This window comes from Rutidosis leptorrhynchoides, chromosome 8 (assembly GCF_046630445.1).
Source record: "Rutidosis leptorrhynchoides isolate AG116_Rl617_1_P2 chromosome 8, CSIRO_AGI_Rlap_v1, whole genome shotgun sequence".
In the NCBI taxonomy this organism is placed as follows: Eukaryota; Viridiplantae; Streptophyta; class Magnoliopsida; order Asterales; family Asteraceae; genus Rutidosis; species Rutidosis leptorrhynchoides.
Genome location: NC_092340.1, coordinates 364,981,036 through 365,007,044, shown reverse-complemented (window position 1 = coordinate 365,007,044; position 26,009 = coordinate 364,981,036). Strand labels below are relative to the sequence as shown.

Here is a 26,009-nt window from a genome sequence, read left to right as displayed (position 1 = left end):
CGGGTGGCATCTTAACACATCGATACTTCACCCATCAAACTTCCCGGAATGGTGTCTTAACACTTCGGCACTTCACTGGTCATGCATTCCAAAGTGGTGTCTTAACGCTTCGACACTTCACTCGTCACGTTAAATGTGGTGTCTTAACACTTTGACACTTCACATCTCACGCTACACAAATAATACATCACATACATACACATATAATTATTACACTCACCTCATGAACTCGAGCATTACAAACCATGCGCGAAAACTCCACTAAACACAACCGAGCAAGATTTTACCTATAATACGCATATAGGTATACGCATAATCAACATACATTCTCTACAAGAGAATTCGACGCCAACACCCTTAACCAAGGGTTTATACCTACCTCCACAATCCGCCCATTTAGACACCTAAAGTGTACTTCACAATTACCACTATGGGTGGTAATTTCGACCCATTCAAAAAGGTAAAAACTAACACTTATTGCACTTGACCTTACAAAACCAACCCATAAGTGCAACTTGACCCAAATTGTACTTAACCACCAAAACAAGTCAAGTTTGACCCAATATCACCATTACTAGTGATTACGTCATAAATTCACCAATTTAACACTTAACACTTAACACAAAAGTTAACTTCCAATTGAACAAATTAGGTTTAACTCACTTCGACTTGTCGATTTACACCCAAAATCACAACACGTGCAATGTTGACTCATATTGCGTTTTACCACGTTTGACTTGTGTTTAAATATCACTTTGACTCAAAATCACTTCTCATGAGCGGTTACTTCCAAAATCGTCATTTAACACTTAACATAAGTGTTTAAACATCCATTTGACCAAAACTAGTGTCATTACCAATTTGACCCATTTCAATTTACCCGTTTTGACACAATTTACAAAAACATCCTTAACCACTAACGATTAGTGATTAACTTCCTAAAACACCATTTAACACTTGAATCAAACATTTATATGTTTGGTTCATCACATCTTGACCCATAACTTAGTTTGACACCAAATCAATGTTAACACCCATTTTGACCAACAACATGTTCTTATGAACATCTAAATCACCAACACACTTACAATCTAGTGATTAACACCCAAACCCATGACAAATCTAGTCAATTTCATCATTAAACCCTAAACCCACAATAATCGGGTTCACTTACACTAACAATACAATAAAACCCCCAATTTCATGAGAAATTAGGTTTATAACCCTAACTAGCACAAACTCTAACATACTTCAAATTAAACAATGAAATTCGGAGTTAGAACTCACCACCACTACCAAAATGTAGCTAGGAACGAGATGAACAACTTTAACACTAGCACTTGGTGAGATTTCCACTTTTTCTTCTCCAAACCAAGCTTTCTTACTCTAAAAGTCACCCTCTCTCTTTGAAATAAGTTTTGAGTATTTTGTGTGGGTGAAAATGAGGCTTGAAAGAGCCTTGGATCAGTTTTAATGATCCCAAACAGACCCCAAAGTGAAAAGACACAATTGCCCCCAATTTAAACTCAAAACGAGTTCAAAATGGTCATTCAGCACTTCTGTCACGTTTCGCGACATCCTGTCGCGTCTCGCGACACCCCAAACGCGATACACCTGACCAAATCGCGATGAATTGACCAGGACCAGGTTTTTAAGGCTGTCGCATTTTGACCATGTTTGTCGCGTTCCGCGACGTACCAGGACGCGACACATGTGCTCCAAACGCGATACCTGCAGCTCTTCAACCGAATTTCAGTTTTCAGCTTCAATTTAAAAGTTCATGGAGCGAGGTTGACAGATTCTGATTCTGATGTGATTCTGACTTTTAGTGGCGCTTTCTGGTGCACACATTTACTGACACTTTCAGGAACATTTTCTGATGCACAAAATTTAGGGTGTTACACCGACGGTGGGATTTAACGGTGGGAGGGAGTGAGATTTTCCACCGTTCCCACCGTTAACATTGGATAACGGCGAAAATTTTTGTCAACTGCTGGTGCTCTAATCCTTAAGGATCTTCATCGATTCTTTACGTTGTCCCTATTTCTCCGTATTAATATTACTCCGTATTATTTACCGTATCTAATATTTAATTTCTTTTTTTTTCTTTAAAAAAAGCAACCCTTAACACACCTTTGCTATTAACCCTAACTATGACGTTAGAAGTAAATAATGTACCTTTTGGTGAAATAGTGAGTTTTTGACTGCGACTTTATATGACATTCAATAACTCAAAAGGTCATTTCTATTTATCAAATATTCGCAGGGTGATGTGATATAATCCAATTGAAAATTGTGCTAGAAAAATATATTAATAATGAAATATATTAATATTAAATCAGTGGTTTTTGTGTGACATACTGTCTTTCCATCAGTTCTGACGCCGCTTTAAAGGCGTTTTATTCCGTCAGAAATTGTCCACCTCACCTGACGCGATTTGTTGACGCGGATTTAATAAATGTCTAACTCACATCACGAATTTATGAGCTATAACCATTTTTTGGGCGAAAAAAAGAAATATATTAATTAAACCTTCATCGGAACGATGAAGAAACAACATATTACATTGCAAGAGGCTTTTGAGCCTAAAAGAAATGACATAAAGTTGAACGAACAACGAAAAACTAAAGAAAAGCCCAAGTTAAGTGGGCTTAAAGCCCACTCGATATAGCCTCCCTTGAAAGCTTTAAATCAACATCTATCTTGAAAGTAATCCCAACGTTTATTGGGCTCAGGAGCCCAAAACAAAAACATAGAAACAAACGTATCATCCGAACTTGCTGCAGACACGTCTTCACCAAAAAGAATTGAGATTAAACCTAAGGACTCAACAATTGCGAGAAAGAAACAACAACTATCATCCGTAACACTCCAATTCAATCGAAACCCTTCACTTGAGAAAGAAAGTAGATGTTTTCGTTGATTAGATGAAAAACACCAAGAGAATGGAAAGGAAACAAAAGTGGTGGCTGAAGGAACACGACAAGAACCCAAGCAAACAACTTGAAAAATTGATTGAGGGCATGGAATTGGAAACGACTTCTTGTAAACACCAAGTTTTGAAGTGGAAGGTTTGTTTTGATTAGCCTCTTTAACATTGAAGGAGAAATCCGTCTGATTCTGAACACGAATTCTGTTACGAATTTTGTCACATGAAGATTTGTACGAAGCCTCATTGTTTGGGTGAATTGACGAGAAGCTCGTCATCCGCCATGTTGGACATTAAAACATCAAAGTTTTGCAATTCCTCTTTATAAGTGAGTTTTTTAGCTCCAAATATTTTTCCATTGATTTTGCTCTTCTTGGAATTTGCTTCTTGTCCGACTACATGATTAATTTTACTCTCCGTGTCAAAACAATCTGAAAGTGCAGGGGCCTGCTCGACCCATTTGCTGTGTGACTATTTAGATTTAGTATCTTTGATATCAGTTTTGTGGTTGTGCACATGAACTTGTGCTGCTTCTTTGCCAAGGCATTGAGCTTTTATTTTCTCACAAGAAGCCTTGCACCTATCATTTAAACATTGCTCAAAATCAAGGTTAAGGTTGGCAGTTGTTAACTTTAAAGCAAAGGTATCACCATTGTTTTTGTTAAAGGAAAAGGTGTGTGCAATTTTCACTCCCTTCGACGAATTGGAATGGTTTTTTGGGGATGATTGACTAAGGGTATGGCAGTCTTTTACATTTAGATTAAAAGGCAAGTGTTGGGGTGTGGATTGGCTTGTAGAAGCCGACTTTTGTCCAAATACAACTTTCAGTTGTACTTTAACCTTATTTTTTGGAGAAAATAAAGATCTTTTTATATCCTCTGCAGCTTTAGCCTTTTCACTTAAGAATGCCTTTGTAACTTTTTCCACTGAGTTGTGGACCACCCTTGATTCCATTACCTTATCAAGTTTTTCTAGTTTGGTTGGAGTCTTAAACCTGGTTTCCAAACCGTCATCTGTAACGGCTATTTCCCCATCCTCCGGCCAAAATTTCGGTGAAGATTCCGGCACCAAATTCACATAAACAGTAGGATTTTCTTCTTTTTCTGTTGTTTGTAGCATGAGTCTAATAGCATCATTATATTCTTCAATGAGTGCATCGCTAACAGTCACAATAAGTTCATCGTGACCCACTTCTTCTACCCATATGTTACTTGTTGATAAATTAGCAACATTACATTTAGAGTAACCTTTAATAGGCCCCGGATCATAAACTTCGATTAAGGCTTGCATAACATCGGATCATAAACGTAGCACTCTACCAAAGCTCTTTGCAACTTTAATTTTACAATTTGAAGAAACACAATCGAAAGGGATCCCTTCTATCCTTCCTTTTTTTATTCTAAAAAAAAGAGTTTTCCTTTTGAACCATTGGTATGACCTCCGTGAATTCTACCTCGTTCATAATAGGTCCCAATGTCATTATTTGAAAGCTTTGTTTGTCACTACATTCAACAATATAGCCGTAAGGGCCCTAAGCAGAGATCGATACGATGGAGATGAACCTGCTTTTCAACCACTTAAATAACTTAAAGGTATCGATTGGATCTTTGTTAAGAATGAATGCGGTTAAATCTAGACGATCACATGTTTCTTGATTGGGTGAAAGATTAATTTTCACAAAAGGTGGATTTGGTTTTTTGATATTGTTCATGTGTTGATTTTTTGAGGATTGTGAAGTATTTACCTTGTTTTTCGCATATCTACCATTGATCACCTTGTCGTTATCTTTGTTATAACATTGTTAGCTTGGGATGCATTCTCAAATCTGATGAAGGCAAATGAACGATTTTGTTTCCATGAAATGCCTTTGATCGAGCCGAATCTTTGAAATAAGTTGTAAATAGTTGCTTGATCGGTGAACCTTGATAACCCACCCAAATATAAGGTCGATTTTTTGGGGAATGAAGGGTGTTGTCGATTTTGAGAGAATTGTTGTTTAATCGGTATCGAATTAGGGTAAGTTGGTTTGAATTTTTGTTGAAAGTTGTTTTGTGTTGAAGGAATGGTTTTTTGAAAAAAGTTGGGAGGATTCATGTTTTTTGGAGAGTTTTTCTAGTTTAGAACAGTTATAACCATTTTTTACTTTTTATTTTTCAATTTTTTTACCACCTATATCTATCTCTCTTGAGCCTTTTTAATTACCACTTAATGCACTTTTTAGGAAAGACTTATATATATATATATATATATATATATATATATATATATATATATATATATATATATATATATATATATATATATATATATATATATATATATATATATATATATATATATATATATAAGTTTTTAACATTTTTTATACATTTTTCTTTTAATAAAGTCATTATAAGTTTTTAACATCGAATAGTTACATTTATTATTAGATTTTTTTTCTCTCTCTTTATTTCGTTTCTTCCTAGTCATTTAATAAAATACCACATAAAATTAAAAAAAACTAAATTTTTAGTTACTAGTCCGTCACGATCACCTTTTCTTTACATAAAATACACATTTTGAAAGTTTATTACCTACAATGAAATTATATTTATTTTTAAGGTTATAAACTTTCATTTAATATTCATGTCATATGTGAAGAAAAATACAAAAATATCACATAAGTATTTTAAATGGTCCATCCATATAGTGTTTTGTTTACATAGTTATATGATTTCAAAGTTCAATGACATATATTATCTTTTTAGGTAAATAATCTATAATAGAACAAAAATAAAAGTATATATACTATTTGTAGCTTTAACTCGACTTAAAGATCCAACTTATATACAATCTGTCAATTCACATGATGTCATAAAACAGACATGCCAAATTCTAAGACCACTTGTATCGGGGTCAAGTGACGGGGTCACTTGCCCATGTGAACGGGGGCGGAAGATTGAAGGGACAAAGGAGGGCAATAGCCCTCCCAAATATTTGGGGTATTAGTGTAATTAGTTAGTATTTTAGAGGTAATTATATGCTTGTACGTGTGATTGTTTTACTCCGTATGTTCCAGCTCATATGCCACCACTTTACGTTTTAATTCCTTATACTATTTCTATTTCTATAATTTCTTATATTTTGTCTAATGATTTTCTTTCTTCTAAGGATTTTTCTATCACGATTTTCTACACATTAAAATATTGTTTTTTTAAGCAAGGAAACTCTCCTATGAACGAGCGCATTGGCTCCTCCATATAAGGTAAAACCTCGGGTAATCAAGCCCCCGAGCGCGAGACCTGGTACCGGGTAAATTACACATTATGCACACCCTCTATTCACACTCCTTTTTGTGAACAATTTGGCATAGCCAGGAATTAAACCCGGAAGGTGTGCTTCATTGGACAACTCGGTGGCCACTCAGGCAAGTCTGCGTGGTTACATTAAAATATTGTTTCGGCCCTCCTAAATTTTTTTTCCAATTTCCGCCACTGCATGTGAACACCAAGAAACGCCTCCCTCCTCCCGTATTTGTGTGTCACTTTAGGCGTTTCTTAGGCGTCAGTTAGAAAGTGACACCAAAAGAAACGTGTGTCACTTGTTTATTTTATTTTTTATTAATTGAAAAATATTATTTTTTATCCTCTTTTAATACTTAACCCAATTATATTTTAACACATCATCACAATACTCCTAACTAACACCAAAAAGAAACACCACCACTACTCCACTCAAAAAATAAACACGTCATACTCATCCAGAAAGTGCAAAAAAACAAGTGACACGAACAAGAAACGCCTTAACCAATATAAGTGGTCTAAGGTAGCGAATGTGCCCGTGTGCCAATTTTGTATGTATGTGGGTGACATCATGAGGTTAATGACACTGGGAAATTTGTACTCCGTATTAAAATAATGAAAATGGGAAAACGAATTTGACCTATCTCATAAATCAAGTTTCACTTTTCTTCTTCTTCATTTCTATTACTAATAACAACACAAGGCAGTGTTGTTTATTTTTCAAAGAAATTGGGGCTTTTTGACGTTTGACGTTGGGCTGGGTTAATGGGCCAATTGGCCTCTTCCACTTTCTGATTTGTTTAGTGGGGCACGTGTATGCTTAGGGTTTAATTACGTGTTATTTTTGTTAATTGTATTTGTTAATCGACTTCTAAATCAAGTAAATCATAGAAATTGGGCATGCAGATTACCTTTATCTCTTCTTCTTCATCAAGGAGAATTTGGTGTCTTTCTGGTGTGTTTGCAGTTTACTTTTAAAAGAAATTGGGGCTTTTTGTCGTTTGGCATTAGGCCGGGTTAATGAGTCAATAAGTAGGATTTTTTTTTTTTTGAAAAAATAGTAAATTAAAATTAAAAATAAAATTGAAACTTTATGAAAAAGGTAGAATAAATTTTCATGGTTTTTAAATCATGAATGAAATTTAATTTAGGCTCTAAACGGCAGTCAATACGTAAATTGACAGTTGCTGTTGAATAAAAAATAGAGCCGAGTTGAATTAGAAGATAGAGTTCTATGAAAAAAGTTCAGGGTAGAGAGTGAAACGTATCACAATGGATATAGAGGACTTACAGTACGTATTGCCACTTACATACTAGCCAGGAAAGTGTTAATAACTCTTCTAACAACAAGAAGTTTGGTGAATTAGAGATTGAAAAGTCTACTTTTACATAAATAGTACATCGAAGATGAGTTAATTCTACGTAATGTAAATAATTTTTTTTTTTTTTTTTTTTTTTTTTTTTTTTTTTTTTTTTGCAGAAAACATAGAATCTTAAATAATGTAAATAATTGTAATTTGTAATTGTAATGATAGTAAATCTTTTGAGATTGATAAATTCTGGCATACGGGTCTTACTTTTATACACAGGTACCCGAGTACTATAGTACGGTATATATATATATATATATATATATATATATATATATATATATATATATATATATATATACACTCTCTACTATGTACATCGGAAATCGGAAATCGAAAATATACATAAAAATGTAAATCTTGTTTTTACACACAATGTAAAAATCTATCTAAAGTAACATAGAACATGAGTCCAACAGTTGGTGGCCTGCTCTTTTAGAAGAGGTCAGAAGTTCGACCTCCGTTGACTACATACTTAAAAACACAATTTTATCCATGTCATGAAGTATCAACTCATGACACCTTTCCCATGTCGTTTGGGGTTAAAGGGGAGGGGGGTTTTACTTTGCTCTGCCCTTGAATCGATTTCAAAGTTTCCTCCCGGGCAGCAATGTGGGCGGGGTTATTATCGTTGCATCGGCATAGTCGAAACGGGAGATGATCGCAACTGGTGGTTTAGTCCCCCTCGGGTGATCACAATCACTTAAAAAAAAAAAAACGTAGCACATGATTACATTACAATAATTAGAATTATTTGAACCGAGTCTATTTATTTATAACGTGTGAAAATGGCCCTTTAATGACATCACAATAAATGAAAAATCTATTTTTTAAATACATAATAAAAAAAAGTATCAATCACAAAATATAAAAAAATGATGATACCGATTTTTTGCAACCAGTGAGTGGTGGTGACATGGTAAGACCCGACCTTTCAATGTGGAGGTCAATGGTTCAATTTCATGAAATTACATAGATATTCTTCCTCATGGTCATAGATGTGTTGCCTACAGTGACTCTGGGGTACTTGAGATTAGTCAGTTTTAAAAAAAAAATTGGATAAACAAGTTTAGAAAGATACAAATATTTTGCCTTGGTATAGTAATACTAAAAAAAAAAAATGGATAAACAAGTTTAAAAAGATACAAATATTTTGCCTTGGTATAGTAATACTAAAAGTAATGTAAATGTAAATATAATTGTATACTCCCTCCGTCCCACCACAAGTGTCCACATTTCTATTTTGGGATGTTCCATTACAAGTGTCCATATTGTACTTTCAACCAATGAGAAGAGGTTATTCTGGAGAGAGAAAATTTCTGATTGGTGGAGAATGAAGTTAGTGGGATTTCCTAAAACTGTGTGCAAAAAGTAAGTGGACACTTATAATGGGACGAAGGGAGTAATAGGGAGTAGTATTGTAATGATAGTAAATCTTTTGAGATAGGGTGATGATATGTACACAACCAATTTTTACACATACACAACCAAACATGCTTTACAGTATTGTACAGTGCAACACTATAAAGCATATTTGGTTGTGTATGTGTAAAAGTTGGTTGTGTACATATTACTCCCCTTTGAGATACGGTAATTCTGAAAACACCCCTAGCTTTGCATATCTGACACTTGATTCTTTTCATTATGACCCCATTGCCGTGATGTTTTTATTTTTTTTTCCATTTATATTTACGATTTCGATTCTTTTCATTATTACCCCGTGAAAGTCAAGAGTTCGATTCCTTGCACTCACAAAGTTATTCTCCTCATGACCATAAAGTTTCGCCTGCAATGACTTCGGGTTGCTCGTAGTTATAACGACCCTCATTTTTCCATTCTATATTTTTTCAATATTAAATGCCCAAACAATATAATTAAAACTTAATGATCAAACTTTAATCAACAATTGTTAAGTGTTAAGAGTTAGAAAACATATTAATTAACTTTGTGCAATAATTGACAAGTTAATAAAAGATGAAAATAATAAACTGTTAGTCGACACTCACTGCTAATTAAAATTTATGCATTTATGTAATATTATAACTAATAACCTATAAGTAATAAATAAAAATTGACATTTATATAAATAATAAAACAATTGGGAACTAAATATATACAAGTCATGAATTAGTAAAAAGAAATAATACTTATCATGTAGTAAATGTAAAAATAATAATAGTAATAATAGTAATAATAATGAGACTAAAGAATCTTAAACAATTACATCCTTATGTTGACTAAAAATTAAAATAAAATATATATATAAACTAGTACCACCTATTGTTGACTAAAAATTATAAAACAAAATAAAATCATTAATTAGAACATCCTTATGTTGACTAACACTCTAATACTTGCACTATATAAACTCCTAGTTTCTCATTCACAAATCACACCAAAATCCTCTCAAAAACAATCTCTCCCTCTCCCTCTCTTGTGGTATTCGGATCTTCAAGCTTGTTCTTCGTGTTCTTCAAGAATCTTCAAGGAGTTCTTCAAGATTTTTAAGGCTTTGATCTTCCATCTTCATCGTGTTCATCTTTTCTTTGTTAATTATCTTGAATCTTCAAAGGTATAACATAAACCCTAAACTATTTACATAAACTTTAATCTTTGTTAATTCATATTTATATTATAAACTTGTTATTCATAAGTATATACATAAACACTCCTAGATTTATATATACATATATACATGTAAAAAAATATATATTTTTATGTATATATACGAATTATATATACATATACATATTAAAACCTTAAACCCTAATACTACTTATACTAGTACTTAACATGTATACACTATTACTATTACTATTACTAGCACCTATAACCTACTACTTATATTGTAGCACAAAAACATTTTGGGATATGTATTAGAGATGTATAGATCTTCGAACTTTCTTGACGAATGGTTTCTACGAGATTCTAGGCAGAGGGTTTGGATTTCCGATTTAAAGGGTCCTATGGCTCAAGCCCCTAGATCTAAATTAGCCATTCGAAGGGAAAGGGGTGATTGGAAGCTTATCTAATACGGCAAGTATCCTAAAATGAAAAACACTTATAAAAGTAGAAACTCTCTAGTCATAGAAACTTAGTAAAATAAGAAACTTTCTAAAAATGGAAACTTTATAAAAATAGTAACTTACTAGGAATAGAAACTTAGTAAAACAAACTATACTTAAACACATACTTAAACTTAAACATGGGCAAAACACTTAACTACTCTTAAATGTCAATAGGTTGACTTTCCTGCTCACTCGTTCAACTCTTTATTCTGAGGAATAGCTCTCTCTCTACTTACTAAGGTGATTTTTATAGCCCCACTTTACTTGAGCTCAATTTACTTTTTATACTTATTGGGGTGAGACACATGCTGCTTTTACTATTTACAATTTAGACACAAGTACCAACTAAAACTATGCTATACCCGGCTATGTCCGACTAAGTCCCTACAGTGATATTTTTAGGTGCTGCGGCATGCTTAGTTATTGGGGGTAGGCCTATCGGGAGTAACGTCCCCGATACATTTGATGTTATCTTTGTATTGCTTGATAATGAAATTAAACCGACAAGTAGAACTAACTTGTCATGGGGCAAACTTGAACGTTTAGTCTAAATATCACGCACTGGCATAACTTTTTGATCCTGCGGGAGATCAACCTTACAAATTAAATCTTGTGGTCTAAAACAAACGGTCAAAGTTATTTGTTAAACCTATGAACTTCACTCAACCTTTTGGTTGACACTTTAGCATGTTTTGTCTCAGGTGCTGTTTGATTCAAGCTCTTATACTTACTGCTTATGTGATGCTACTTGGACATAGGATCAAGAGATATCGCATTTATTACTTCTGCATGTGAACATTTCCATTATTGTTACTCCTATCATTGTAACTACGTTTCATTTTCCGCTGCGTGCTCAATAAAGTTTGTTTTATCATTTAGTATTGTTCTCGTATATTATAATATGTTGGTTGATTTGATATTAAGTCACATTTCACCCAGGCCCTAACTGGGGGTGTGACAGATTGGTATCAGAGCAAACCAGGCTGTTATAGAGAACCAGGATTGCATTTTTATGTGTGCCTTACTTGTTAGCTAGGGTGCCTTAGCAATCTAGGAAACTATAACCTTTCCTGCCTTAGACTTAAAGCACTTAGGATTGTCGTATAATCTTAACAATTATGCTTTAATAAACTTGACTCAAAGATTCTAATCAAGGTCTCTTTCCTAATGATAGGATGTCAAGCTCAAGCGTTAACAAGCCCAACAAAGCAACTCACAACCCTACCACCGAAGTAGGTGTTGGACACTCTTCAACTTCGAGACCAGTTCGAAGTCCTCTTTATAGTCCTGCTTCACCACCGCTGAATTATAGCCCGAATACTATTTTAGATTCACATGGGTCTCCTCAATACTACCCAACTCCGAGAACCCAAGATAAGGGAAAACGGCATGAAGAAGTTGGTCCATCAAGGAAGAGAGCCCGATCTCCTTTTTATGATGGTCCTAAGTATGAAATCATGAGATTACGAAACGATACCGAGAGAAACATTGGAGGTCTACTTCGCCACATGGAAAGAGTGGATCGTCGAATGAAGAAACTTATGAAAGAAAACGTCGAGCTAAGAAAGGAGTTGCTGATGCTAAAGTGCGAGGAAGAACGCAACACTCGCTGGGGAAAGCAATCACTTGCTTACCTCAAGGAGGATGTTGATGTCCAAATGAAAATGGAGAAAGGTCGAGTCGACGAACAACTTGCCATAAGAGAGTACAACACTAATGCCGTAAACAGTCGTGTTACCAACCTTTATGATAACTTCGAGTATCTCTATGAGAAACAAAAGACGAAAAATGAGAAAGTTGAGGAGTTTATGAAGAAGGTTGGAGACGAAATATGAAGACTACTTCAATCTTAATATTTCCTAGTTATTTTTCCTATTTTCCATCTATGTAAAGGCTGTGCCTTAAACAATTTCTATTTCTGAATCGTGTAATAAAGGCTTATTTAATGCCTCGTTCTAATAATATAAAGTGTTTTATTAATATCATGCGATATCAATACTTTAGTTTATTCATACTTGTGATTACTCAAACTTATAACTTGTTAAACTTATCAAACATATGTTCACTTTTATGTAGTGACATCATGGTTCGTTCAGCTGCACCTACCGTTAACAACGTTGTGTTAACTACTGAGCAATTCCAACAGTTACTCGCTGCTGCCCAAGGCAACGCCCAAGCTAATCATGCTAATACTCAACCAAAACCTTGTTCCTACAAGGACTTTACAAACTGTCACCCTCCCGCTTTTAAGGGAAACGAAGAAGCTGTCGAACTAGTTCGTTGGTTCGAAAAGATGGAATCTATTTTCCGTATTTGCAACTGTGGTGATGATGATCGAGTAAAGTATGCCACTAGCTCGTTGGGTGGTAATGCTTTAACTTGGTGGACTGCTTATGCCAAGTCCGTAGGAATTGATAATGCTAATGCAATTCCATGGGACGAACTCAAAAGTATGATGGTCAACAAATTCTGCCCAAGGAGTCAAGTTCAGAAGCTTGAAGCTGAGTTCTGGGAACTCAGGGTCAAGGGTACTGACATTGAGAATTATACCAATCGTTATCTGGAGCTTTCTACTCTATGTCCTGAAATGTTTCCTACTGAAGCTAGAAGAATTGAGCGGTATATTGAAGGTCTTCCCGAGGATGTTCAAGGGAATGTTATTGCTGCTGAGAAGGTTACTTTGGATGCTGTGATTCTCATGGCACAAAATCTCATGTTGGCCAAGAGAAGAAGGGCGTCGGCCAATAAGCAAGTTGAAACCAAGGGTAATGATGGTAAGAGGAAGTTTGAGCCGTCTCAAGGTTCAACTCAGAATGTTAGTAAAAAGCTTATGGATAGTACAAGGACGAATTATAGGGGCACTTATCCTTTTTGTGTTCGTTGTGAAAGGCATCACCCGGGGCAGTGCACTGCCACTTGTTCGTTGTGTAAGAAAGTGGGACACGTAGCTAAGACGTGTAGGACTCCTCCAAAGAATAAATCTATTGTTCCTGCCAAAGCTCCTCCTACTTGTTATACTTGTGGGGAAAAGGGACACATTAGTCCAAATTGCCCTAAGAAGAGAGATAATCCTGCTACTGGAGCCAATACTACTGCTGCAAAGGGTCGTGCATTTGTTATTACTGCTGCTGAAGCCCGAGATGAAGATGAGGTCATCACGGGTACGTATCTCGTCAATAATTGCTACGCAACTATTTTATTCGATACTGGTGCCGACCGAAGTTACGTATCTAATGAATTTTGTACCCTATTTACTGAAAAGCCTCAACCCTTAGAAACTAAACGATTAGTAGAAGTAGCCAATGGAAAGATCATGAAAGTTGATAAAATTTATAAAAACTGCAACCTAATCTTAGCCAGCAAAGAATTTAAGATAGACCTTTTGCCGGTCGAGCTAGGAAGTTTCGATGTCGTAGTTGGAATGGATTGGTTACGTCCATTAAGAGCTGCGATCATGTGTTACGATAAAACCGTTCATGTTCCATTAGGAAATGGAGAGACTCTTATTATCCAAGGTGAAAAGAGTGGTTCCAATCTCAATATTATCTCCTGTATTAAAACCCGCAAATACCTTATGAAAGGTTATCCAGCTATTCTAGCCCACATTAATCTGATTGAATCGAAAGAGAAGCGAATTGAAGATGTACCAGTAGTTAAAGACTTTCCCGATGTGTTTCCCGAAGATCTTCCGGGTATTCCACCTCCTCGACAAGTTGAATTCCAAATTGATTTAACTCCTGGTGCTGCTCCTGTTGCTAAAGCACCATACCGTTTAGCACCTTCCGAAATGAAGGAATTATCCAATCAACTCCAAGAACTATTGGATAAAGGTTTCATTCGTCCAAGCTCGTCCCCTTGGGGAGCTCCTATTCTGTTTGTTAAAAAGAAGGATGGTACATTAAGGATGTGCATTGATTACCGCGAACTTAACAAGCTTACTATCAAGAACCGTTATCCGTTGCCACGTATTGATGATCTATTTGACCAACTTCAAGGGTCAAGTGTTTATTCAAAGATTGATTTAAGATCCGGTTATCACCAACTCAAGGTCAAGGAATCCGATATTCCTAAGACTGCTTTTCGCACTCGTTATGGGCACTATGAATTCTGTGTCATGCCTTTTGGTTTAACTAATGCTCCTGCCGTGTTCATGGACCTCATGAATCGTGTTTGTAAACCGTATCTTGACAAATTTGTCATCGTATTCATTGACGACATCTTGATCTATTCGAAGAATGAGAAAGAGCATGAGCAACATTTGCGCATGATTCTTGAACTCTTACGAAAGGAACAACTTTATGCTAAATTTTCTAAGTGCGAGTTTTGGCTCAAAACCGTACAATTTCTCGGACATGTTGTTGATAGAAATGGAATACATGTCGATCCAGCTAAGATTACTGCTATTCAGAACTGGGAGATACCAAAGACTGCAAAGCATATTCGTCAATTTTTGGGACTTGCCGGTTACTATCGAAGGTTTATAAAAGATTTTTCTCTCATTGCCAAACCTCTTACAAAGCTGACTCAAAAAGGGAAGAAATTTGAGTGGTCCGAAGAACAGGAATCTGCTTTCAAGATTCTGAAGGAGAAGTTGACCACAACCCCGATTCTTTCTTTACCTGAAGGTACCGACGACTTTGTTGTTTACTGCGATGCCTCAAAGCATGGCTTTGGTTGTGTTTTAATGCAACGAGAGAAGGTTATCGCCTATGCATCTAGACAGTTGAAGAAACATGAAGTAAACTATACCACACATGACCTAGAGTTAGGTGCCGTGGTATTTGCATTAAAGATATGGAGACATTATCTCTATGGTAATCACTTTACGGTGTACACTGACCATAAAAGTCTTCGACACATCTTTGATCAAAAACAGCTGAATATGAGGCAAAGTCGATGGCTCGAGACATTGAACGATTATTATTGTGAGCTGAAATATCATCCTGGCAAGGCGAATGTAGTTGCCGATGCCCTTAGTCGAAAAGACGATATTAAACGTGTTCGTGCTTTAAACCTAAAAATCAAATCGAATCTTATTTCACGAATCTGTGAAGCTCAATTGGAAGCTATTAGACCGACACTTATCGAAGGTGAAGGACCTATTGGTTTTGAGAACCAACTTCAAGTGAAAGCTAATTGTACACGGTACTTTGGCAATAGAATCTGGGTTCCTCGTTTTGGTAATCTTCGCGAACTAGTCTTGGATGAAGCACATAAGACTAGATATTCTATCCATCCCGGTTCCAGTAAGATGTATCACGATGTGAAGGAATTCTACTGGTGGCCTAACATGAAAGCCGATATTGCTACTTATGTTAGTAAGTGTCTCACTTGTTTGAAAGTCAAGGCCGAACATCAAAAGCCTTCTGGTCTGTTGACACAACCCGACATTCCGCAGTGGAAGTGGGAAGGTATCACTATGGACTTCGTTACTAAGTTACCTAAGACTTCGAACGGTAACGATACTATTTGGGTCGTAGTTGATCGTCTTACTAAATCTGCACATTTCATACCGATCAAGGAAACCGACAAGATGGAGAGATTAGCACAGCTTTATATTAAAGAAATCGTCTCACGTCATGGTGTTCCTATCTCGATCATTTCTGATCGCGATAGTCGATTTGTTTCTAGATTTTGGAAAACTTTACAATCTGCTCTTGGAACTCAACTCGACATGAGTACAGCTTATCATCCGCAAACCGATGGTCAAAGTGAACGAACCATTCAAACTATGGAGGATATGCTACGTGCTTGTGCAATCGATTTCGGCAAAGGATGGGATAGACATCTACCTTTGGTTGAATTTTCTTATAATAACAGTTATCACTCCAGCATTAAGGCTGCACCTTTTGAAGCTTTATATGGACGGAAGTGTAGATCCCCTTTGTGTTGGGATGAACTTGAGGACAGACATTTAACTGGTCCTGAAATTATTCACGAAACTACCGAAAAGATCGTTCAAATCAAGCAACGTTTAGAAACTGCCCGTAGCCGACAGAAAAGCTATGCCAATAAGAAACGAAAAGACATCGAATACCAAGTTGGAGATAAAGTCATGTTGAAAGTATCCCCTTGGAAAGGTGTTGTCCGCTTCGGTAAGCGAAGTAAACTCAGTCCACGATATGTTGGACCATTCACAATCACTGAAAGAGTCGGTCCCGTGGCATACCGATTAGAACTGCCAACCGAACTTAGTCAAGTACATGATGTGTTTCATGTCTCAAATCTTAAACGGTGTCTTGCCGATGACACACTCGTTATTCCTCTGGATGATGTCCGCATTGATGAGCAAATGCACTTCGTTGAAGAACCTATAGAAATCATGGAAGGAGAGGTCAAACAAACGCGTAAAAGCAATATACCTATCGTTAAAGTCCGGTGGAATTCGCGTAGAGGCCCCGAATATACCTGGGAACGCAAAGACCATATGAAACGGAAATATCCCCATCTCTTCTCAACTGCTGATGCAAACGAGAAAACTACCTAAAAACTTCGGGACGAAGTTTTCAATAACGGGGAGGTACTATAACGACCCTCATTTTTCCATTCTATATTTTTTCAATATTAAATGCCCAAACAATATAATTAAAACTTAATGATCAAACTTTAATCAACAATTGTTAAGTGTTAAGAGTTAGAAAACATATTAATTAACTTTGTGCAATAATTGACAAGTTAATAAAAGATGAAAATAATAAACTGTTAGTCGACACTCACTGCTAATTAAAATTTATGCATTTATGTAATATTATAACTAATAACCTATAAGTAATAAATAAAAATTGACATTTATATAAATAATAAAACAATTGGGAACTAAATATATACAAGTCATGAATTAGTAAAAAGAAATAATACTTATCATGTAGTAAATGTAAAAATAATAATAGTAATAATAGTAATAATAATGAGACTAAAGAATCTTAAACAATTACATCCTTATGTTGACTAAAAATTAAAATAAAATATATATATAAACTAGTACCACCTATTGTTGACTAAAAATTATAAAACAAAATAAAATCATTAATTAGAACATCCTTATGTTGACTAACACTCTAATACTTGCACTATATAAACTCCTAGTTTCTCATTCACAAATCACACCAAAATCCTCTCAAAAACAATCTCTCCCTCTCCCTCTCTTGTGGTATTCGGATCTTCAAGCTTGTTCTTCGTGTTCTTCAAGAATCTTCAAGGAGTTCTTCAAGATTTTTAAGGCTTTGATCTTCCATCTTCATCGTGTTCATCTTTTCTTTGTTAATTATCTTGAATCTTCAAAGGTATAACATAAACCCTAAACTATTTACATAAACTTTAATCTTTGTTAATTCATATTTATATTATAAACTTGTTATTCATAAGTATATACATAAACACTCCTAGATTTATATATACATATATACATGTAAAAAAAAATATATTTTTATGTATATATACGAATTATATATACATATACATATTAAAACCTTAAACCCTAATACTACTTATACTAGTACTTAACATGTATACACTATTACTATTACTATTACTAGCACCTATAACCTACTACTTATATTGTAGCACAAAAACATTTTGGGATATGTATTAGAGATGTATAGATCTTCGAACTTTCTTGACGAATGGTTTCTACGAGATTCTAGGCAGAGGGTTTGGATTTCCGATTTAAAGGGTCCTATGGCTCAAGCCCCTAGATCTAAATTAGCCATTCGAAGGGAAAGGGGTGATTGGAAGCTTATCTAATACGGCAAGTATCCTAAAATGAAAAACACTTATAAAAGTAGAAACTCTCTAGTCATAGAAACTTAGTAAAATAAGAAACTTTCTAAAAATGGAAACTTTATAAAAATAGTAACTTACTAGGAATAGAAACTTAGTAAAACAAACTATACTTAAACACATACTTAAACTTAAACATGGGCAAAACACTTAACTACTCTTAAATGTCAATAGGTTGACTTTCCTGCTCACTCGTTCAACTCTTTATTCTGAGGAATAACTCTCTCTCTACTTACTAAGGTGATTTTTATAGCCCCACTTTACTTGAGCTCAATTTACTTTTTATACTTATTGGGGTGAGACACATGCTGCTTTTACTATTTACAATTTAGACACAAGTACCAACTAAAACTATGCTATACCCGGCTATGTCCGACTAAGTCCCTACAGTGATATTTTTAGGTGCTGCGGCATGCTTAGTTATTGGGGGTAGGCCTATCGGGAGTAACGTCCCCGATACATTTGATGTTATCTTTGTATTGCTTGATAATGAAATTAAACCGACAAGTAGAACTAACTTGTCATGGGGCAAACTTGAACGTTTAGTCTAAATATCACGCACTGGCATAACTTTTTGATCCTGCGGGAGATCAACCTTACAAATTAAATCTTGTGGTCTAAAACAAACGGTCAAAGTTATTTGTTAAACCTATGAACTTCACTCAACCTTTTGGTTGACACTTTAGCATGTTTTGTCTCAGGTGCTGTTTGATTCAAGCTCTTATACTTACTGCTTATGTGATGCTACTTGGACATAGGATCAAGAGATATCGCATTTATTACTTCTGCATGTGAACATTTCCATTATTGTTACTCCTATCATTGTAACTACGTTTCATTTTCCGCTGCGTGCTCAATAAAGTTTGTTTTATCATTTAGTATTGTTCTCGTATATTATAATATGTTGGTTGATTTGATATTAAGTCACATTTCACCCAGGCCCTAACTGGGGGTGTGACAGTAGTCATCCTGGAATTAGTCAGTTAAAAAATTATGGATACCCAGATTATATATATATATATATATATATATATATATATATATATATATATATATATATATATATATATATATATATATATATTCAATCATCACCCCTTTTTAAATAATTTTTGTTATTATAAATGATGCAAAACATTTAATTTTATTCAGTTTTAAAATGTTTTACCCAAATGTCTCTTTTTCTTTGTTAATTTTTCTATGCATAAATTTAAATTCTTTTTTAATTAATCACTTAAAAAAAAAACGTAGCACATGATTACATTACAATAATTAGAATTATTTGAACCGAGTCTATTTATTTATAACGTGTGAAAATGGCCCTTTAATGACATCACAATAAATGAAAAATCTATTTTTTAAATACATAATAAAAAAAAGTATCAATCACAAAATATAAAAAAAATGAGGGATCAAGAGGGAGGTAACCAATCGGGGGGAAGCGGGGGGAAGCAAATACTTTTTTTTTTCGTTTTTTAGTGGTAGGATCAAGAGGGAGGTAACCAATCGGGGGGAAGCGGGGGGAAGCAAATACTTTTTTTTCGTTTTTTGAAAAAACTTTGTTCACGAACATTATAGATGAGATGAAAATATGAACATTTAGTAGAGACACTTTGTGATAAATGTTTTTATTTTGGCGGAAAAACGCTCGAAGAAGTAATATATAACAATTATCGTGTTTTTCGAGCGTATTTTGAGGTTTTAGCTATTGGGGTTTAGACATTAGGGTTTAGATATTAGGGTTTATAGGGTTTAGATATTAGGGTTTAGAAATTTAGGGTTTAGGGTTTAGACTTAGGGTTTAGATTTAGGATTTAGATTGAGTTTTTAACATGAACGGTTTAGAGTTTAGGGTTTGGTGTTTTGGGTTTATGGAATAAACCCAAAACACCAAACTCTAAACTCTAAATCGGGCTAAATTTTACTTCACAAAACATGAAAAAAAAAACGTTCATATTCTTCACGAACAATATTATCTTGAATGTTATTTTTGTCGATCGTTTTCCCGCCTAAATAATAACATTCATCACGAAGTGTCTCTTCTAAATGTTCATATTTTCGTGTGATCTTGATGCCGGAAAAAAAAAAATTTCAAAAAAAACGAAAAAAATAAATAAATTTTGCTTCCCCCGATTGGTTACTTCCCCATTGATCATGCCCCTATATATATATATATATATATATATATATATATATATATATATATATATATATATATATATATATATATATATATATATATATATATATATATATATATATATATATATATATATATATACAACAACAACAACAATACCTAATCCCGCGCCTGCGAGGTATGGGGAGGTAAGATGTAGACAATCCTTCCTCTACCCTAAACTAGAAGAGAAGTCGTTTCTGTTACCACGAGTCGAGAGAATTCTCCTCCCACGGGAAAGGAAATTCATCCCCCTCTCTACTCCAGAGTAGAGAGATTGCTTCCGTGAGGACCTCCGGCTAAAAAAGGCTTTTTTTTTTTTTTTAAATTTAAAACTAAAAAATAGAAATTAAAAAATAAATTAAAAGATACAAAGATAAATAAAAAATAATAATACAAAAAAAAAAAAAAAGGGACGCCATGAAAATGGTAGTATCAGATTTTCATGGGGTTTAAAGCATGCCTAAGAATCAATTTAGGCTCTAAGCGGCAGTCAAGACGCCACTAAAACGACGCTTGTCGTTGCCTCAATAAATAAAGCCAAAAGACCTTGTGGACAGCAACTCGAGGGCATGCCGGGTGGAAGTTGTTGCGCAAGCAAAGAGCCAACCACCCTTAGCAAACCAAAAACCACTCATGCACCTTTACGGTAGACACCCCCGAAACCACTCAACTAAAAGGAACCAACCAAGCTCTAGAGCAAGGGAAGTCGTCCTCAGCCATAATGGTCCCAGGATGCACCGAGCGATGCGAATCACCTGATCATACATACATGCATACCTACGTACATACATACACACATACCTAAACCTACATACACACCAGACATACCTACGTATATACATGAGACATACCTACGTACAAGCATGAAACATACCTACGTACATACATACATGCATAAAGCCACACATACAACCATACATACATAGCATAAACACCAAGTCCTACATAAACCTATTAGCAAAACATACATACATGAGTGAATATACCACACCTGCAGACAAGTAAAAAACAAGCATACATACATACCTACCTACAAATAAACATACATAAAAAACAAACTCACATACAAAAACGTGTGTAACTGCATCACACCTTCATTACAAAACCTACATGCATGCATACATACATACATACATACAAACATACAAGAACCTACGTGCATACGTACAAACAACCAAGCAAGCATGCATACATCCAAAACCAAAGATACCAAAAACATACTCATTTAATAATATTAGTATCAGTACATAAAACTAATAAAAACGATAGTAATAGTAATACAAATAATAGTAATAATAATAGTTCATATAAATATTAATAGTAATAAATATTTGTAATACAAATACTAATACACTAATAGTTAAAAATAGTGATACAAAAAATAATAATAATAATAATAACAATAACAATACTAATAATTGTAATAGTAAGAATAATAACAGTACTAGCAGTAATAACAGTAATAGCAGTAATATCAGTAATAACAATAACAATAACAATAACAATAACAATAACAATAATAATAATAAAAGTAGCCCTACTCAACTATTCTTATTCTAGCTCTCCACGCATCCCTATCAGAAGTCATGTCCTCGGTCAACGAAAGCTCCCTCATGTCGAGTCTTAGTCTATCCATCCACCTACGAGTAGGTCTACCCCTTCTCCTTACACCATCTACCGTGAGTGCCTCAACTCTCCTAACCGGGGCAATACGTGGTCGTCTCATCACATGCCCAAACTAACGAAGTCGTTCTTCTCTTAGCTTGTCGATGATGCTACTGACTCCAAGTTTTTCCCTAAACACACCATTTGGGATCATATCTAGCATGGTTTTACCACACGTCCACCTAAGCATCCTCATTTCTGCCACCTCCATCCTTCTCTCTTGGGCCTTCGTCATTGGCCAACATTCTGATCCGTACAACATGGCAGGTCTGATTGCCACCTTGAGGAATTTTTCTTTCAATTTGAGTGGTATCTTCTTGTCGCACAAGACCCCTTTCGCTGCTCTCCACTTCAACCAACCTACCTTAATACGATGAGTCACGTCCTCATCTATCCTCCCTGATTTGTGGAGGACCGAGCCTAGATATCTAAACGACTCTTGTGGGTTTAAGATCTGGTCCCCAATGCTGATGTTCCCTCCAACATTTAGTTCATCATCAGTCCTACCGAATTCGCAACTAAGATATTCCGTCTGTTGTCTACTGATCCGTAGCCCATTTTGTTCTAAGGCTTCCCTCCATTGTTCCAGCCTTCTATTAAGCTCATCCTTTGTTTCCGATACAAGCACGATATCATCGGCAAAAATCAGACACCAAGGGATGTTCTCTTGTATTCCTCGATACAGCTCGTCGAGGATCAAAGCAAAAAGGAAAGGACTAAGGGCCGATCCCTGGTGCAACCCTACTTCTATCGGGAAATACTCTGTGTTTCCCACTGGCGTCCGAACGCAGGCCTTCGCCCCATCGTACATATCCATAATAGCTCTAATATATCTACTTGGGATACCCCTAACGTTAAGGGTCTTCCAAATCAACTTTCGCGGTACGCAATCATAGGCCTTTTCCAAGTCTAAGAAGACCATCTCTAGACCCTTTTGTTTCTCCCTATACTTCTCCATAACGCTTCTTAAAATATGAATTGCCTCCATCGAAGAGCGCCCTGGCATGAAACCAAATTGGTTTTCGGAAACCGTAGTTTCGCGTCGGAGTCTAGTCTCAATCACTCTCTCCCAAAGCTTCATAGTATGGCTAAGTAATTTTATGCCTCTATAATTACCACAGATTTGGGCATCCCCTTTATTTTTGTAAATGGGGATAATCTCGCTGAGTCTCCATTCCGTAGGCATTTTATAACTTCTAAGCGTCTTATTGTAAAGACACGTCAACCACCTGACACCATCCTCGCCTAGGCACCGCCACGGAAGCAATCTCTCTACTCTGGAGTAAAAATAGCGCATGTATTCTCAGTCCCAAAAATATAAAGAGTAAAAGGGAATCAAATGAACTCACTGTTTAATATTGATATACAATATTGCAGGAAAGCACGTAGACGCATCGAAGATGATAAACACGAGGTTTGATTCAGAAAAAAAATACCCCCGAACATTACCCATAACCTCCTTGGCAATAACCCATAATTTCCTTAGCTCTAGCTTGCTCGAAAACTCATTTTGAAAATTACTTGGACAGCACTCCGTCGTAATATTTGATGTACATTATTATTTTTGTATCGCAAAAATAATAATACTAATAATAAGATTAATAAGATTAATAATAATCTTAATAATAATAATAATAATAATAATAATAATAATAATAATAATAATAATAATAAATATTATACGGAGTAATATATATTTGATTTTTCATTCGAGCAAAACACCTGAATTTATAGTACCTGGCCTGGAATCTGGAGTCATGCGACTCGCATGGAAATGGCCTTCTGGCCATGCGACTCGCATGAGGACCAGGGACAGCTCACATTGTTTTGGCTCCTAGCTTGTCGACATAATATAAAATAAATATAAATATATAAATAATTAATATAATTATTTATATATTATATTTTATTCTTGTGCATAGTAGACTAGATATTTTTGGTCCGATAAGTCGTACGTCATCACTCGACTTATGTCCCGGTTCCGGTTTCTCGAACGCATTTTCGTACGCTTAGAAAACTTGCATTTTACATTTCGTGACACGTACCTTTGTCAAAATATAGCCTTAAATTATCCCTTAATTATATCACTCAAAGTGTATCTTAAACTTTCGAGTGTTTTGGTCATTTACTTCTATAAATCATCGTCTCGCTATTTGTTAAAACACATTTTTATAATAGTGTTTTACTGTAGCAAAGTTACTGTAGCAAAGTCAAATTTTAATGTAGCAATTCACTGTAGCAAAGTCAATTTCACTGTAGCAAATAGTGATTTTCGAAAACACTGTAGCATTTTGAGTAATGTGGCAATTTGAAAACACTGTAACAAATTAGTGTTTAACTGGTTCATCTTAAACGCCTTAGTTAACTTAACTAAATATCAATTGAATCAATAAACGAATGTTACTATCGTTTATTATATATATGTATATATCTTTTTAATATACATAAATCAGTTTTTAAATACACATTGGAAGTTATTTATAAATAAATTTTAATAATAAATATTTCAACTTATCATATACATTCGAATAGATATTTAAACCAATAAGTTTAATGTACGGTATCAAACAATTAATACATTGTTACCTTTTCATGTTATAGTATATATGTATCTATTTACATATAATTGTTCGCGAATCGTCGAAAACAACCGAAGGGTATTTAAATATATAAAAGTAATTCAAAAATTTTGAGATTCAGTTTTACAGACTTTGCTTATCGTGTCGGAAATGTTAATCATACAAAGATTAAGTTTAAATTTAGTCGAAATTTCTGGGTCATCACATCCACTGTGGAAGGTTGCTAGCTGAGCTTCCGTCTTCCTAAAGAAAGAGTTTGCAACAACCAAATCGTGGGCAACAGCGAATTCGAGAATGGAGCGTCCTTCTTCATTTCGAACTCCGTACCCAAAGCCCCCATGGACACCCGCATATCCGTCTGAAATCGTTCCTATATGTCCATTAAGGTCTCCCCCAATAAGTAATCGATGATCAGCGGGGCAACTCCTCACAACTTCATCTAATGATTCCCAAAAGCGACTTTTTTCTTCTTCGCCTAAACCAGCATGAGGTGCGTAAGCGCAAATAACCATGTAAGACTCCTCCTGGATAACTAACCTAACCGACATAATCCTATCGTTACACCTACCCACACCCACAATATTATCCTTATGACGGGGCCCTATAAAGATCCCTACCCCGTTTCTAGCTACTCTGGAACCCGAAAACCACAACTTGTAGTCACCAATGTCAACCGCCTCTTCACCCTTCCATCTGGTCTCTTGAACACACAATATGTCCACTTTACTCTTAAGTAACGCCTCTACAAGTTCACGGGATTTGCTCGTCAAACTTCCTACATTCCAACTACCTACTCTAATCCTAACACGAAAATCTCTAACCCTTCTAGACCTAGCCGCCCCTAAGCTCGAAGGACATGACCTCACGTGACCATCACTACGACTAGAGTCTATCTTACCCTATATAATAAACAAAAGGGAAAAGGTAGAAGTGGCAATATAATATAAAAATAAAAATATAATATAATAATACCAATCACAATAATAATAATAATAATAATAATAATAATAATAATAATAATAATAATAATAATAATAATAATAATAATAATAATAATAATAATAATAATCACTAATATAATAGTATAATAATAATAGTCAAGGATATAATTAATAAACACAACTTGAAAACCTCAAGGATATGAATACGCAAATAC

The 26,009-nt window shown here is 35.0% G+C and overlaps 1 protein-coding gene across 1 annotated transcript; it reads right to left on the bottom strand.

Moving 5' to 3' along the window:
* Positions 1–4,408: 4,408 nt before the first annotated feature.
* Positions 4,409–25,401, bottom strand: LOC139864702 (uncharacterized). Its single transcript, XM_071853273.1, has 2 exons — positions 25,059–25,401; positions 4,409–4,491 (listed from the first exon to the last, which is right to left on the bottom strand). Exons 1-2 carry the CDS (start codon positions 25,399–25,401, stop codon positions 4,409–4,411), a joined length of 426 nt encoding a protein of 141 aa, XP_071709374.1.
* Positions 25,402–26,009: the final 608 nt, after the last annotated feature.

Coding starts and splice junctions, on each gene's coding strand:
- LOC139864702 (XM_071853273.1), bottom strand. CDS start 25,401: ATGTCGGTTAGGTTAGTTATCCAGGAGGAGTCTTACATGGTTATTTGC. Junction 4,492..25,058: donor AGCAACCTTCCACAGTGGAT/GTGATGACCCAG, acceptor GTTGAAAAGCAG/GTTCATCTCCATCGTATCGA.